The sequence below is a fragment of the Loxodonta africana genome, chromosome 8 (genome assembly GCF_030014295.1).
Source record: "Loxodonta africana isolate mLoxAfr1 chromosome 8, mLoxAfr1.hap2, whole genome shotgun sequence".
Lineage (NCBI taxonomy): Eukaryota > Metazoa > Chordata > Mammalia > Proboscidea > Elephantidae > Loxodonta > Loxodonta africana.
This window is the reverse complement of record NC_087349.1, coordinates 84,410,573-84,426,970: the sequence shown is the minus strand read 5'-3', so window position 1 is coordinate 84,426,970 and position 16,398 is coordinate 84,410,573. Positions and strand designations below refer to the sequence as shown.

The window sequence follows — 16,398 nt, the reverse complement described above, 5'->3', positions numbered from 1 at the left end:
GAGGCCAATTTATATCGATAAATGCACACATACAAAAAGAAGAGAGAGCCAAAATCAGAGAACTGTCCCTACAACTTGAACAAATAGAAAGTGAGCAACAAAAGAACCCATCAGGGACCAGAAGAAAACAAATACTAAAAATTAGAGCTGAACTAAATGAATTAGAGAACAGAAAAACAATTGAAAGAATTAACAAAGCCAAAAGCTGGTTCTTTGAAAAAATTAACAAAATTGATAAGCCATTGGCTAGACTGACTAAAGAAATACAGGAAACAAATAACCCGAATAAGAAATGAGAAGGACCACATCACAACAGAACCAAATGAAATTAAAAGAATCATTTCAGATTATTATGAAAAATTGTACTCTAACAAATTTGAAAACCTAGAAGAAATGGATGAATTCCTGGAAAAACATTACCTACCTAAACTAACACATTCAGAAGTAGAACAACTAAATAGACCCATAACAAAAAAAGAGATTGAAATGGTAATCAAAAAACTCCCAACAAAAAAAAGCCCTGGCCTGGACGGCTTCACTGCAGAGTTCTACCAAACTTTCAGAGAAGAGTTAACACCACTACTACTAAAGGTATTCCAAAGTATAGAAAATGATGGAATACTACCCAACTCATTCTATGAAGCCACCATCTCTCTGATACCAAAACCAGGTAAAGACATTACAAAAAAAGAAAATTGTAGACCTATATCCCTCATGAACATTGATGCAAAAATCCTCAACAAAATTCTAGCCAATAGAATCCAACAACACATCAAAAAAATAATTCACCATGATCAAGTGGGATTTATACCAGGTATGCAAGGCTGGTTTAATATCAGAAAAACCATTAATGTAATCCATCACATAAATAAAACAAAAGACAAAAACCACATGATCTTATCAATTGATGCAGAAAAGGCATTTGACAGAGTCCAACACCCATTCATGATAAAAACTCTTACCAAAATAGGAATTGAAGGAAAATTCCTCAACATAATAAAGGGCATCTATGCAAAGCCAACAGCCAATATCACTCTAAATGGAGAGAACCTGAAAGCATTTCCCTTGAGAACGGGAACCAGACAAGGATGTCCTTTATCACCCCTCTTATTCAACATCATGTTGGAAGTCCTAGCCAGGGCAATTAGGCTAGATAAAGAAATAAAGGGCATCCGGATCGGCAAGGAAGAAGTAAAGTTATCACTATTTGCAGATGACATGATTATATACACAGAAAACCCTAAGGAATCCTCCAGAAAACTACTGAAACTAATAGAAGAGTTTGGCAGAGTCTCAGGTTATAAAATAAACATACAAAAATCACTTGGATTCCTCTACATCAACAAAAAGAACACCGAAGAGGAAATAACCAAATCAATACCATTCACAGTAGCCCCCAAGAAGATAAGATACTTAGGAATAAATCTTACCAAGGATGTAAAAGACCTATACAAAGAAAACTACAAAGCTCTACTACAAGAAATTCAAAAGGACATACTTAAGTGGAAAAACATACCCTGCTCATGGATAGGAAGACTTAACATAGTAAAAATGTCTATTCTACCAAAAGCCATCTATACATTTAACGCACTTCCAATCCAAATTCCAATGTCATATTTTAAGGGGATAGAGAAACAAACCACCAATTTCATATGGAAGGGAAAGAAGCCCCGGATAAGCAAAAAACAAAGCACTACTGAAAAAGAAGAAAAAAGTGGGAGGCCTCACCTTACCTGACTTCAGAACCTATTATACAGCCACAGTAGTCAAAACAGCCTGGTATTGGTACAACATCAGACACATAGACCAATGGAACAGAATTGAGAACCCAGACATAGATCCATCCACGTATGAGCAGCTGATATTTGACAAAGGACCAGTGTCAATTAACTGGGGAAAAGATAGCCTTTTTAACAAATGGTGCTGGCATAACTGGATATCCATTTGCAAAAAAATGAAACAGGACCCATACCTCATACCATGCACAAAAACTAACTCCAAGTGGATCAAAGACCTAAACATAAAGACTAAAACGATAAAGATCATGGAAGAAAAAATTGGGACAACCCTAGGAGCCCTAATACAAGGTATAAACAGAATACAAAACATTACCAAAAACGATGAAGAGAAACCCGATAACTGGGAGCTCCTAAAAATCAAACACCTATGCTCATCTAAAGACTTCTCCAAAAGAGTAAAAAGACCACCTACAGACTGGGAAAGAATTTTCAGCTACGACATCTCCGACCAGCGCCTGATCTCTAAAATCTACATGATTCTGTCAAAACTCAACCACAAAAAGACAAACAACCCAATCAAGAAGTGGGCAAAGGATATGAACACACATTTCACTAAAGAAGATATTCAGGCAGCCAACAGATACATGAGAAAATGCTCTCGATCATTAGCCATTAGAGAAATGCAAATTAAAACTACGATGAGATTCCATCTCACACCAGCAAGGCTGGCATTAATCCAAAAAACACAAAATAATAAATGTTGGAGAGGCTGCGGAGAGATTGGAACTCTCATACACTGCTGGTGGGAATGTAAAATAGTACAACCACTTTGGAAATCCATCTGGCGTTATCTTAAACAGTTAGAAATAGAACTACCATACAACACAGAAATCCCACTCCTAGGAATATACCCTAGAGATAAAAGAGCCTTCATACAAACAGATATATGCACACCCATGTTTATTGCAGCTCTGTTTACAATAGCAAAAAGTTGGAAGCAACCAAGGTGTCCATCAACGGATGAATGGGTAAATAAATTGTGGTATATTCACACAATGGAATACTACGCATCGATAAAGAGCAGTGACGAATCTCTGAAACATTTCATAACATGGAGGAACCTGGAAGGCATTATGCTGAGCGAAATTAGTCAGAGGCAAAAGGACAAATATTGTATAAGACCACTATTATAAGATCTTGAGAAATAGTAAACCTGAGAAGAACACATACTTTTGTGGTTACGAGGCAGGGAGGGAGGGAGGGTGGGAGAGGGTTTTTTATTGATTAATCAGTAGATAAGAACTGCTTTAGGTGAAGGGAAAGACAACACTCAACACATGGAAGGTCAGCTCAATTGGACTGGACCAAAAGCAAAGAAGTTTCCGGGATAAAATGAATGCTTCAAAGGTCAGCGGAGCAAGTGCGGGGGTCTGGGGAACATGGTTTGAGGGGACTTCTAAGTCAATTGACAAAATAATTCTATTATGAAATCATTCTGCATCCCACTTTGAAATGTGGCGTCTGGGGTCTTAAATGCTAACAAGCGGCCATCTAAGATGCAGCAATTGGTCTCAACCCACCTGGAGCAAAGGAAAATGAAGAACACCAAGGCCACACGACAACTAAGAGCCCAAGAGACAGAAAGGGCCACATGAACCAGAGACCTACATCATCCTGAGACCAGAAGAACTAGTTGGTGCCCGGCCACAATAGATGACTGCCCTGACAGGGAGCACAGCAGAGGACCCCTGTGGGAGCAGGAGATCAGTGGGATACAGACCCCAAATTCTCATAAAAAGACCAAACTTAATGGTCTGACTGAGACTGGAGGAATCCCGGCGGCCATGCTCCCCAGACCTTCAGTTGACACAGGACAGGAACCATCCCCGAAGACAACTCATCAGACATGAAAGGGACTGGTCAGCGGGTGGGAGAGAGACGCTGATGAAGAGTGAGCTAATTATATCAGGTGGACACTTGAGATTGTGTTGGCAACTCATGTCTGGAGGGGGGATGGGAGGATAGAGAGAGAGGGAAGCCGGCAAAATTGTCAAGAAAGGAGAGACTGGAAGGGCTGACTCAAGAGGGGGAGAGCAAGTGGGAGTAGGGAGTGAGATGTATGTAAACTTATATGTGACAGACTGATTGGATTTGTAAACGTTCACTTGAAGCTTAATAAAGTTATTAAAAAAAAAAAAAGTCTCTTGGAAGCAAATGTGAAAACTGAGGATCCCTGCCAAAAAAAATAGGTCATTTATCACGTTTATTAAGCAGTACTTCTGGCTACCTGTCATTAGGATATAAAATAGGTCATTTATTACGTTTATTAAGCAGTACTTCTGGCTACCTGTCATTAGGATATAGCTAGCTATTTTATCCAGAGTCTATAAGGTGAATAACGAGTTACACAAAGTCAGATGAATTTGCTAAATAAATCATAATGATTTAAATGCCTATATTTTGGTAGTATTTTTGTATTCAAAGTGCTTTTTCTTAACTTCTTTCCCCTAACAGTCATGGGATAGAAAACACAATATCCTTTCCATTTTAGAGAGAAAATACACTGATTCTCCTAAGATCACATAATTAGTGGTAGAAAAGACAGAACTTCCCCCAAAACCTGGGGGTTTTATTTATTATATTCTTAACTGAATTATGCTGCCCCATTAATGTTTTCATTCAGCATTATGCACAATTGTTCTTAGAGGATAAAAGAAAATATCCTTATTTAATGACTTTATGTTAAAAAGAAAATATCCTTATTTAATGACTTTATGTTAAACAGAAAAAAAGCAGTATGCAAAAGTATGTTTCTCCCAGATACTTGAACACCGATGCTCACTGCAGCATTATTCACAATAGCCAAGAGGTGGAAACAACCCACAAGTCCATTAACAGATGAACGGATAAACGAAGTGTGGTATACCATACAATGGAATATTATTCATCCACAAAAAGAAATGAAGTTTTGATACACGCAGCAACGTGCATTAACCTTGAAAACATTGTGCTGAGTGAACTAAATCAAACACAGAAGAACAAATATATGATCCCACTTACATGAAATATCTAGAATAGGCAAATGCATAGAGACAGCGGATACCAGGAGCTGAGGAGAAGGCAGAATGGGGAGTTATTGCATAAGGGGTGCTGAGTTTCTGTCTGGTGTGTGGGAAAACTTGAAAATAGATAACTGTGGTAGCTGCACAATATGGTGAATTTAACTAATGAACACTTAATAATAGTTCAATGACAAATTTTTTGTTATATGTATTTTTCCAAAATAAAATTATTTTTAAAAAGTATATTTGTGGTATAATCTCAGTTCTTCTAAAAACAAGAAAGAAGACTAAAAGGAAATAAGTTAAAAGTTAACAGTAATTACCACTGTTACCACTGAGTAGGAAAGTTACAGGTGACGTCTTCTTTATAATTTTCTGTAATTTCCAAATGTGGTGCAATGGTCATGAGTTATTTTGTCATCAGATATTTTCTAAATTCACATAAACATTACTATGCCAATATAGCACCTCTACCACCAGTTGGGAAACCCTGGTGGTGTAGTGGCTAAGTGCTACGGCTGCCAACCAAAGGGTCAGCAGTCCGAATCTGCCAGGTGCTCCTTGGAAACTCTATGGTGCAGTTCTACTCTGTCCTGTAGGGTCGATATGAGTCAGAATCAACTCAACGGCACTGGATTTGGTTTTGGTTTGTTTGGTACCACCTGGTGCCACTGAGTCAATTCCGACTCATGGAGACCCCCATGTGTTTCACAGCAGAACTGCACTGAATAGGGTTTTCATGGCTGTGACCTTCTGGAAGCAAATCACCAGGCCTTTCTTCTGAGGTGCTTCACAGTGGGTTTGAACTGCCAACCTTTCAATTAGTAGCCAAGTGCCTCACTGTCTGCACCCCCGGGCTGCCATAACACCTCTAGCCTTATGATTATAGTCCCCTTCATAAAATCAATACTTGAATTCAATTTCTACATAAAAACCTAATTCAAAACTTCAAAGAATCAAATACTTACATATTCTTCCTGCTCATGATAAATTTCCTGAAAGACACTATTACGCAACTGGATTATTTCTTGTTTTATTTTCTCAACTTCAGATCCATCATGGTCATCAGACTTCAATAAAAAAGAAAAAATGATCTTGCAGGCTTAAAAGTAGACTAAGACAAGTCTTCCTAGTGATAATTAGTGTAACTTCTACAGCAAATTGCTCTGTCTGATTTCCACGTATCCTTCAATACCTAGCACATAATAGACTCACATAAACATTTGTTGAATTATATATAGATCAGTTTATTCTCACACAACTTTTCAAAACCTACAAATTCTAAAAAATGAAGACGAAATCAGTTACACAGCTTTTTCTTGTCTCTTAATTTGCTGTAGATTTTCTACAAAATAAACATGACCAACTGCCATCATAAAGCAAATGTAAGACAGGGCTAAAATACAACTGGAATCCCTGGAATCATTTTCTAGATGAGATTTGGTTTTAAAAAAAAAATGTAATATATAAATGTGTGGAGTGTCTACCAGAGGAAAAACAATACAGTAATTACAAAAAATTCCATAAAACTCCAATGATAATAAATAAGTCATCTTAAAAGGTATATATACTTTAAAAGTCAGATATAATTCTCCAAAAGGTGAAAAATCAAACTAAAGAAGACCCCATCCTCCATAGCCCAGAATAGACTAAAACTGGATAAACTTTAAGAACTATTAAATTAGTTCTGAAATAGCCCCTATAAAACCCCAAAAAAGACCAAACCCATTGCTGTCAAGTCGATTCCGACTCATAACAACCATACAGGACAGAGCGGAAATGCCCCACAGAGTTTCCACAGAGTGCCCGGTGGATTCAAACAGCTGACCTTTTGGTTAGCAGCGGTAGCTCTTAACCACTATGCCACCAGGGTTTCCAGCCCCTATATCCCCCCCAATTAAGTGCTCAGAAAAGGAAGAGAGCCAGTCCAAATCGGATTGAGGTGTAACATAGGTCTCTTTTGTATTTAAATCGAATTATCAGGATAACACATAAAACTGCCAGTTTATTCTCAAAGTATCAATCCTAAGGAAGAAGGTTAGTCCAGATTAGAGCATCCTAATCCATCCAGTTCTGCTATCATATAACAACAAAAAATATTTGTAAGAAATGTTATGTGCAACCATAAAAAGAGAGTTAGCAAAAGACATCATGGTCTTAAAAGTACTATCTGACAAAATTCTGCCTTTGAGGAATCACCCTAACATCTGTGCATGTTTTTGTTATTAGTTGCGGCTAAACCAATTCCAACACGCGGTGAGTAAAGTAGAACTACTCTATGGGGTCTTTAAGGCTGTAACTTTTCAAGAAGCAGATCACCAGGCCTGTCTCCTGAGGGGCCTCTGGGTGGAATCAAACTGCCAACCTTTCAAGTGCTTAACTGTTTGCGGTACTCAAGGATGCCATAATTTGCATGTAGTAGGCTTGTATTAAAACGAACATTCTAACAGTCCAATCTTCAAAAATATTTCTAAAACGCCCGTATTACTAAAAACCAAGGCGGCCATACAAATTCTTTTTAAAAAGTATTTAATGACATGAGAAAATGGCTACACTATTAATGTAATCACAATTTTATCCACATGCACAGAGGAAAAAAAATAAAGTATATAAAACAACATGAATAATGGTTCTCTTATTTTAAAGCATATGCATTAATTTTATGAAGCAAAGTCAAGTAAAAGGAAGTACAGAGTTCAGTAAGAAGCAAGTGTTTCCTTACTTCTTCCAAATTATTCTTTTCAACCAATTTCCACCTCAGTTGAGCTTTTAAGCCTTTCAGTATCTTCTTAATGGATAGCAAGTGATCCACATTGGGACTTTTATTTAACCACTCAATAAGCTGCTTCTTAAACTAAGTGAGAAAAAGAGGTTACTGTATTTTCAAACACATCAGTCAACCAACTGACCATTTATCATTTCTCTTATAATTCAACTAGTATTTACTGAGTTCAAACTGAAGCACTAAGAGATTCTCAACCTTCAACAAAACAATTCTACCATTTGATTTTTCAATTATCCACAATTCTATATAAAAGATTATCAGTTCCAGCAATCAAAGTGCAAAGATTAAGCAAATACTTCAAGCTGAGAAGTACAGTGAGACATGCATTAGTAGTTAGGATATAAATAAAAAGTGCTAGTGAGGATGCAAATTGAAATCACCTTTCCCAAAAGCAGTTTGAGAATATGTATCAGGTTTTAAGAATGTTCATCCCTCTGACTCACTAGTTACAATTCTAGGAATCTATTCTGAGGAAATATATTCAAAAAATATGTACAAATATTACGTACAGTCTTACTGATGGTAGAATATAATTAGAAGTAACCTTAACGTCCAACACAAAAGAAAGGTTAAATAATGTTGTACGTACCATACAATGGGTAATGATTTAGCCACTCAAAATGACATTAAGGAAGAATCATTAATCACACGGGAAGATGTTCATAATATACCATTAAGTAAAAAACATTTTTGAAGAAGCTTACAAATAATGCAAGGCATATAATAAACACGCATCCATATAAATAACCAGTCAAAAAGGAAATACTCTGAAACTAACAGTGACTATATCTCTTAGGGTAAGGAGATTATCAATAATGCAATTATTTTTTCTTTTTATATACATCAAATTTTCTACAGTAAACTTGCATAGGTAGAAAGAAAATTAGGATAAAAGTTATGTTTTAATGGACATAAGAAAATCAAATTGCAGACTTACTCAAAAAACTCAATATGCTTATATTAACAAAGGTCACCATCTCTACTGTACTGTAAATTTAATTACATACTACTAGCAACAGTTATAGTGTTTTTCTAGAAATAATAATTTACATATACACTAGGTACTAAATTACTTGAGAAAAACATATGTATTAAAAAATGCAAAGCAGAGGCTACATCAGCCTGAGACCATAACTAGATGGTTCCCAGCTACGACCGATGACTGCCCTGGCAGGGAACACAACAGAAAACCCCTGAGGGAGCAGGAGAGCAGTGGGAGGCAGACCCCAAATTGTCATAAAAAGACCCGACTTAATGGTCTGACTGAGACTAGAAGGACCCTGGAGGTCATGATCCCCAGACCTTCTGTTAGTCCAAGACAGGAACCACCCCCAAAGCCAACTCTTCGGACAGGGATTGGACTGGACTATATGATAGGAAATGATACTGGTGAGGAGTGAGCTTCTTGGATCAAGTAGACACATGAGACTATGTGGGCAGCTCCTGTCTGAAGAGGAGACGAGAAGGCAGAGGGGGTCAGAAGCTGGCTGAATGGACATGAAAACGGAGGGTGGAGAGAAGGAGTGTGCTGTCTCACTAGGGGGAGAGCAACTAGGAGTATATAGCAAGGTGTACAGAAATTTTTGTATGAGAGGCTGACCTGATTTGTAAACTTTCACTTAAAGCACAATAAAAAAATTTTTAAAAAAATGCAAAGCATCATTCTTTAAGACCAACAGGAGAAAGTGTAATCCCACCTCCACACTGTCCTTGTACTTGGACTGTACTGTGGCAATGAGCCTTTCCTCTGAACGAATCTTTTGCAGTACTTGACTATATGTATTTAAAATGATCTCCTTGTCTGGATCACCTTGGTCCTGAATGAAATCACACACATGGGATTAAATACAAAGGAGTATCCAAAATAGTTAAAAATTTCAATAACAATGGATACTCTTCAGAGATGATACCTTTGACAAACACTCTATCATTTCAAAATATTCCTTAAACACAAATCTCTTCCTAACAGGACAGAAACTGATATATCAAAAATGTTCACGTGGGGAATTTCTTCCCATTACACTGCTATTCCTGAAGCTGTCTCGAGTATACCATTAAAGAAAATGAGAGATACTATTTTTTTTAATATAAATATAATAAACAATATATAGAACATCAACACTTAATTTTAGAAATCATCTATTAGCAACTACTTCTCAAATCAAGTCTGACTAAACAACCTAAATCAGGAATACCTGGCAAAAAGGGTAATACAGTAGCACATGATGTACTTTTAATGCTAATATGAATAAAATTGCAAAAAATAAAAAATAAATAAAATGAAAAACATAACCCCTGAGACTTTGAAAAGCAGACTGAATAACTAGGAAAGAGCTCCAATGGGCAATGTTAAGATTACAAAATGCTCTTCCACAGAGTTACACTAATTTTTACCTTGACACAGCAATACAGAATATATACAGTAGAGAAAGGAGGCTAATAATCTTGTTGTCCACTTCCAAAGTTGTCACAGATTTTATTATAAATTTTCACAAACTTTAAGGAGTCTTTTCTTTTAGTCAATGGGTATGATGGACTCAAGAATCAAATGACATAGAAACCTGAACCACTTAGATTAACAAGGGTTTTGTTAAAATTAAACATCACTTTTTTTTTTAATGTGCAATGTCCTACACAAATGAAAATGCCACCCTGTGGAAGAATAAGATTTTCACATATTAAAAAAAAAAACGGTTGCCGTCGAATCGATTCCAACGCATAGCGACTCTATAAGACAGAGTCAAGCTGCCCCACAGGGTTTCCAAGAAGTGGCTAGTGGATTCAAACTGCCGACCTTTTGGTTACCAGCCAAGCTCTTAATCACAGTGCAACCAGGGCTCCAACATACAAGACTACTTGAAATAAATCTACTTCGAACAGGTTTATAAGAAGAAAGCTAAGACCAGTCTTAATATTTTCTAACTAGCAAAAAAAAAAAGCCATATTATTGGTTAATACTTTCTAACTAGCAAGAGAAACCATACTGCTTCAAAGAAAGCAATGATAGAGTATCGATACTCACCATCAGAGACATTTCCAGCTCTTTGCAGACACTTGACTCAGTCTTCTCTAGGATTTCATCAACATTATCAATTGTGTCTTCAGCAGTCAGTGGTTCTTCCACAGTTAGATCAAAAACCTCATTTGCAAATACAAAAACAAAATATCACACAATATAATTTACATTCACTGTTATCTTCAAAGCTAGGAGTAAAGCATTACCCTATGCACTGGACAACGTGGAGAAAATAAGGGTACACAAAAAAGATAAAATATCTACCCTCACAAAACCTGTGTATCTCTAGGTATCTGAGAAGAGATTTCACACACCTAAAGAAACCTCTTATTTTGTAATTTGTGGTTAAGAGTGGAGAAGGGAAAATCCAGAGGAAAAGTATGAGGAAAAACAGAGAAAAGGCCAAGAAGATAATTTCTGGGAAGAATAAAAGAAGCAATCTGGCTAAAAGCTGGTAAAGAACATTGAATACTCAGGTGGCAAATTTAGATCTGACAGGTAGTAGGCACACGAGATCATCTCTTGAACAAAAAAAGGATATGATTATGTATGGTACTTGCTAATGACCTGCTAGTATTTAGGAATTTGGAGATTAACTTTTAGTTAAAAATTAAACATAGAAAGGTTCCCATCTCATTAGGAAAGCAAAGATATTTTCTATCAGGAAATGAACTTTATCATAAGGTGTTAAATAGAATAAAATCAGGGTCCCAAAATATAAGATACAGAACATAAAGGGTCACCAGCAGTCACTTCGATTTCAGAGATTCGGTGTTGTGATTACGGAGACCTGGATTAGGGAAACAGCTATGGAAATGGAAAGGAAAGGAAAAGTAGCCACAACTTAATAACTGACCTGAAGAGAAACACATTTATGATCAGTAACAACAAAAGAAAGGCAAAGAAATAACTAAGTTATGTCAATGTATTGACAAAGCACTAAAAACAAGGAAAGTGCTTCAAGTAGACGGGGATTAAAGCGTTTTTTCCTCCAAAACAAAGCTAGAAATATATACTCGAAGTCATTCCACAGATAACAGCATGGTTATCCTTGCCCTTTCTGAGCAAGTTATAAAACAGGTAGAAGAGCACAGAATCAGTAAAAAAATCAGGCCAAAACTCAATTACGATTCTGAATACATTATGCAAAATCATGTGCCCCTAAGCTTTCTGGAAACTTAAAAAAATCACATGCTCCTGAGCTTTCTGGAAAATTACAGGGCATCTTTACTGATAAATAAGTAAGAACCAAAAAGGATGAGACATGAAAGATCTTTTAAAATATCTACTATCAACTGAGACTAATGCTCCCGATTTATCTGAGATATCTTTACGATCTTTAAGATAGCTAAAACTTAAAAGATTTACACATTGTCAAAGAGTTAAGAAAATATTATTGTAAGCATGGCTAGTTGGCCACCAATGCTAGAACACGTATTTCTTGCTTAAAAAAAAAAAAAAGACTATGAAGACAAAAGCTCTACTATGCTCTGAAGCATACATACACACATACTCTTATTTCTACACCTGTAAAATATACAGTATGCTTGTAATGAACTACAATAACACAGCCTGATTAAGGCTGTTTTCACGTATCTCCTAAACAGAACATAAATCCTTCACTCCTGCATCCTATCACGCACCTACACACATACGCTCCCTCCCTCTTCCTCTTCCCTGCCTTCCTCCCTCTTACTCCTGTTTCCTTACCCCTCTCTTCTCTCAAAGAAAAGAATTAAATTACATTTGGAAATTTAAAAAGGAACACAGTTTAGGTGAAGGGAAGGACAACACTCAACATGGGGAAGGTCAGCTCAACTGGACTGGACCAAAAGCAGTTTCCTGAATAAACCGAATGCTTCGAAAGTCAGCGGAGCAAGGGCAGGGGTTTGGGGACTATGGCTTAAGGGGACTTCTAAATCAACTGGCTAAACAAATTCTATCAAGAAAACATTCTGCATCCCACTTTGAAGTGTGGCGTCTGGGGTCTTAAATGCTAACAAGCAGCCACCTAAGATGCATCAATTGGTCTTAACCCACCTGGATCAAAGGAGAATGAAGAACACCAAGGTCACCAGATAATTATGAGCCTGAGAGACAGAAAGGGCCACATGAACTAGAGGCTTACATCATCCTGAGACCAGAAGAACTAGATGGTGCCTGGCCACAACCGATGACTGCCCTGACAGGGAGCACAACAGAGAACCCCTGAGGGAGCAGAACAGTGGGATGAAGACCCCAAATTCTCATAAAAAGACCAGACTTAATGGTCTGACTGAAAGTAGAAGAATCCCGGTGGTCATGGTCCCCAAACCTTCTGTTGGCCCAGGACAGCAATCATTCCCGAAGACAACTCATCAGACGTGGATTGGACTGGATAATGGTTTGGAGAGAGATGCTGATGAGGAATGAGCTACTTGTATCAGGTGGACACTTAGGACTGTGTTGGCATCTCCTGTCTAGAGGGGAGATGGGAGGGTAGAGGGGGTTAGAAACTGGCAAAATGGTCACAAAAGCAAAGACTGGAAGGAGGGAGCAGGCTGACTCATTAGGGGGAGAGTAAATGGGAGTATGCAGTAAGGTGTATATAAGTTTGTATGTGCGAGACTGACTTGATTTGTAAACTTTCACTTAAAGCACAATAAAAATTATTTAAAAAAAAAAAAGGAACACAGTCCCTGGTTTATGGTGCAAACACTATCAGGAGCTCTTATTACCTTTAAGGTGCTATGGAACCATCCTACAAGACTTTGGAGAGAAGCCTGTGTTTCACTTCTAACATTGCTGAACTCCTCTCTTTTACCACACTTCCATTCATAGAATTTCTCAAGTATTTCTTCAGAGTTTGTCCCTTCTTTGGCCTGTCCATACACTGCTTCTAAGGAGGATGACAAATCCTGCAAAAAGATATATTTCTGTTTATTAAGTGGGTATCATGGAATTTAAGCATTGTGTTAGGATCCAAGAGACACAAAACCAGTATACTGAGTCCTCATCCTTGAGAACTGTGTAAATAATACGTAGAATCATTAGAAAGAGATGAAAACAACAAAAAACTACTGGAAGGAACTTTACTTAAGCTTCAATAGTGAAAGTAAATATATTATCTGAATTAAGGTTATAAATAACCTTACTGAATTAAAGTTATAAATAGCACATTTTATATTCTTATATTTTTAAGTAGAAATGACCCTCTTCTCTGTGACTTTAAGAATTACTACGGGTTATCCTGACATGGAAGTTTCCAAGACCTATTGCTAAAAAAAGTAAATAAACTATACACCAAAATATACAATGTAATTCCAATTAAGGAAAAATACTAGACATATTAAGTATACGCTCTTAAAAGCATTAAAGAAGGACTGGAAGAGGCAAGACAGAAGCCAGCATAGCTGCTGTCTCCTTCTAGGAATAAACCCTAGAAATGCTACAGAGACAAGAGGAAAACTTATCAAAAAATTCTGAGAAATCCTTGGAAAAACAGAGGATGACTGGTGCTCAGCAATGAATGAGTAAAGCCACTTCAAGTAGGAAAAGTCCTAGGCCACAGCACAGGATAGCCTGTGGGAAAAGATAACCTATGCCTTTCTCTCTCCCTCAGATTGGCACCAGCACCAGCCCAACACCAAAAAGAGGCCATGGGTTTACACAAGCACAGCACAACACAGGTAAGGCCAAAACTCATAACCAGTACAGAAGAGATGGCCACTCCGGAGCATTCCCCCTCCTTTCCTTTTCTCTTGAACATCTGATAAGCATTTACACCCAAGGGTGGTACCCTCTGGAAAATAGCAGTGACTGAAGTAGAGAGACTGGGAAATTCACTGAAGAGTAAGATCATCTGGGAGAGAGGCAAACAAGGAGTAGTTGAGCCCAGACTTGTCTCCACTCTGAGAAACACCCCATCCTTTTCCCTAACCTGATCTGCAGTGGTCTAAGCTGTGGTCCAGACTTTCGCCTGTCCTCTCAGAACTAAGGTTGCTTATCGTCCCAAGAGAACATGATAACCTGGAAGCAGCTGGAAGGGAGGACAAAATATATGAAAAACACAAGCACTCTAAAAAAATATAACTAAGCCACTTTATAAGAAGAAAACCAAAATCAGTGGGCCACACAATATTAAGAACTCAAAATAAGCGTAACAGATATTCTTACCAAAAAGAGAAGACACTGAAACACAATGAAAAAACAAACAGTTATAAATAATAACCAACTGAAGATACTAGGTATGAAAGAACTACTCTTTGAAATAAAAAACACAATGTATCGCCTAATGGCAGAAGGACATTAACTGAAGAACCAATTAGTGAGCTAGACGGTAAGTCAAGGATCCCTCCAAAAACTCACAGAAAGGGATAAAAACATACAAAAAGCAATGGAAAAACAGTTAAAATATGTGAAGAATAAAAGTAGAAGTTTAAACGTCTAACAGATATTTCAGAATTAGAGAAAAAGTAAAAGGGACCAATATAAGAAATAATTGCCAAGTGTTTCCTAGAATTAAAGATATAAAATATAAAACTTCAGACTGAAATGGCCTAGACAGTACTAAACTATCCAGATTATATCTATACTTAAGCATGTTATAGTGTAATTTAGGAACAAAGTCAAGTGAAAATTTAAAAACTTCCGGAGGAAAAAAAAAGATTACCTACAGAAGAACAAAAAACAAACTGATACAAGGCTTTTCAAATAATTATCACCAATGGATTATTATCATCAAACAATTACAGACAATGGACTATTATCATCAAAGGTCGAAAGGAAAAATGGCCTTTGGATAGGATATTTTATAAACAACCGAGCAAAACACAAGCAGCAAAAGATAAAATTATGAAACCTCATAGAAATTAAATAATTTTGTTCATCAGAGGACCTACGGACTGGGAGAAAATTTTCAAGAACCATATAACCGATAAGGGTCTCCTGTTCAAGATATATAAAATACTTCTATAACTTAACAAAAAGACAAACAATTTAAAAAATGGCTAAAGGACTTGGACAGTTCACCAAGGAGGATATTCAAATGGCCAACAAGCACATGAAAAGATGCTCAACGTCATTAGCCACTACCCTTTGCCGTCGAGTCAGTTATGACTCATAGCAGCCCTACACAATACAGTAGAACTGCTGCCATAGGGGTTCCAAGGCTGTAATCTTTACAGAAGCCAAATGCACATCTTTCTCCTGTGGAGCAGCTGGTGAGTTTCAGCCGCTGACCTTCCGATGAGCAGTCCGGCGCTTATTAACTACTGTGCTACCAGGGCTTTTTTATTAGCCATCGAAAAAAAAATAAAATCAAGCCAAATCCATTTCCATCAAGTCAATTCCAAATCAAGCAATCCTGTAGGACAGAGTAGAACTGTCCCATTGGATTTCCAAGGCTATAAATCTTTACAGAAACAGACTGCCATAACTTCTGAAAAGCAGCTGGTGAGTTTGAACCTCCAACCTTTCAGTTAGCAGCCCAGCGCTTTAACCTACCACCCAGGCTCCCCCTCATTAGCCATTCACCAAAAAAAAAAAAAAAAAACCCATTGCTGGACAGTCGATTCCAACTCATAGTGACCATTTAGGACAGAGTAAAACTGCCCCATACAGTTTCCAAGGAGCAGCTTGTAGATTTGAACTGCCGACCTTTTGGTTAACAACCAAGCTCCTAACCACTGTGCCACCAGGGCTCCTCATTAGCCATCAACCAAAAACCAAACCCATTGCCATCAAATCGATTCCAACTCATAGCGACCCTATAGGTCAGAGTAGAACTGCCCCATAGGGTTTCCAAGGAGCGCGTGG

At 37.4% G+C, this 16,398-nt stretch overlaps 1 protein-coding gene across 1 annotated transcript in view; it reads right to left on the bottom strand.

Annotated features, from left to right (window-relative positions):
• The window catches only part of STK31 (serine/threonine kinase 31), an 87,036-nt gene that overhangs the window by 27,530 nt on the left and 43,108 nt on the right, over nucleotides 1-16,398 (bottom strand). The window contains exons 12-16 of the mRNA XM_064290410.1: nucleotides 13,320-13,499; nucleotides 10,609-10,725; nucleotides 9,284-9,403; nucleotides 7,524-7,655; nucleotides 5,770-5,871 (exon numbers count right to left, since the gene is read on the bottom strand). Of these exons, the coding sequence (XP_064146480.1) occupies nucleotides 5,770-5,871; nucleotides 7,524-7,655; nucleotides 9,284-9,403; nucleotides 10,609-10,725; nucleotides 13,320-13,499 (651 nt within the window). The remainder of the gene's footprint in view (nucleotides 1-5,769; nucleotides 5,872-7,523; nucleotides 7,656-9,283; nucleotides 9,404-10,608; nucleotides 10,726-13,319; nucleotides 13,500-16,398) is intronic.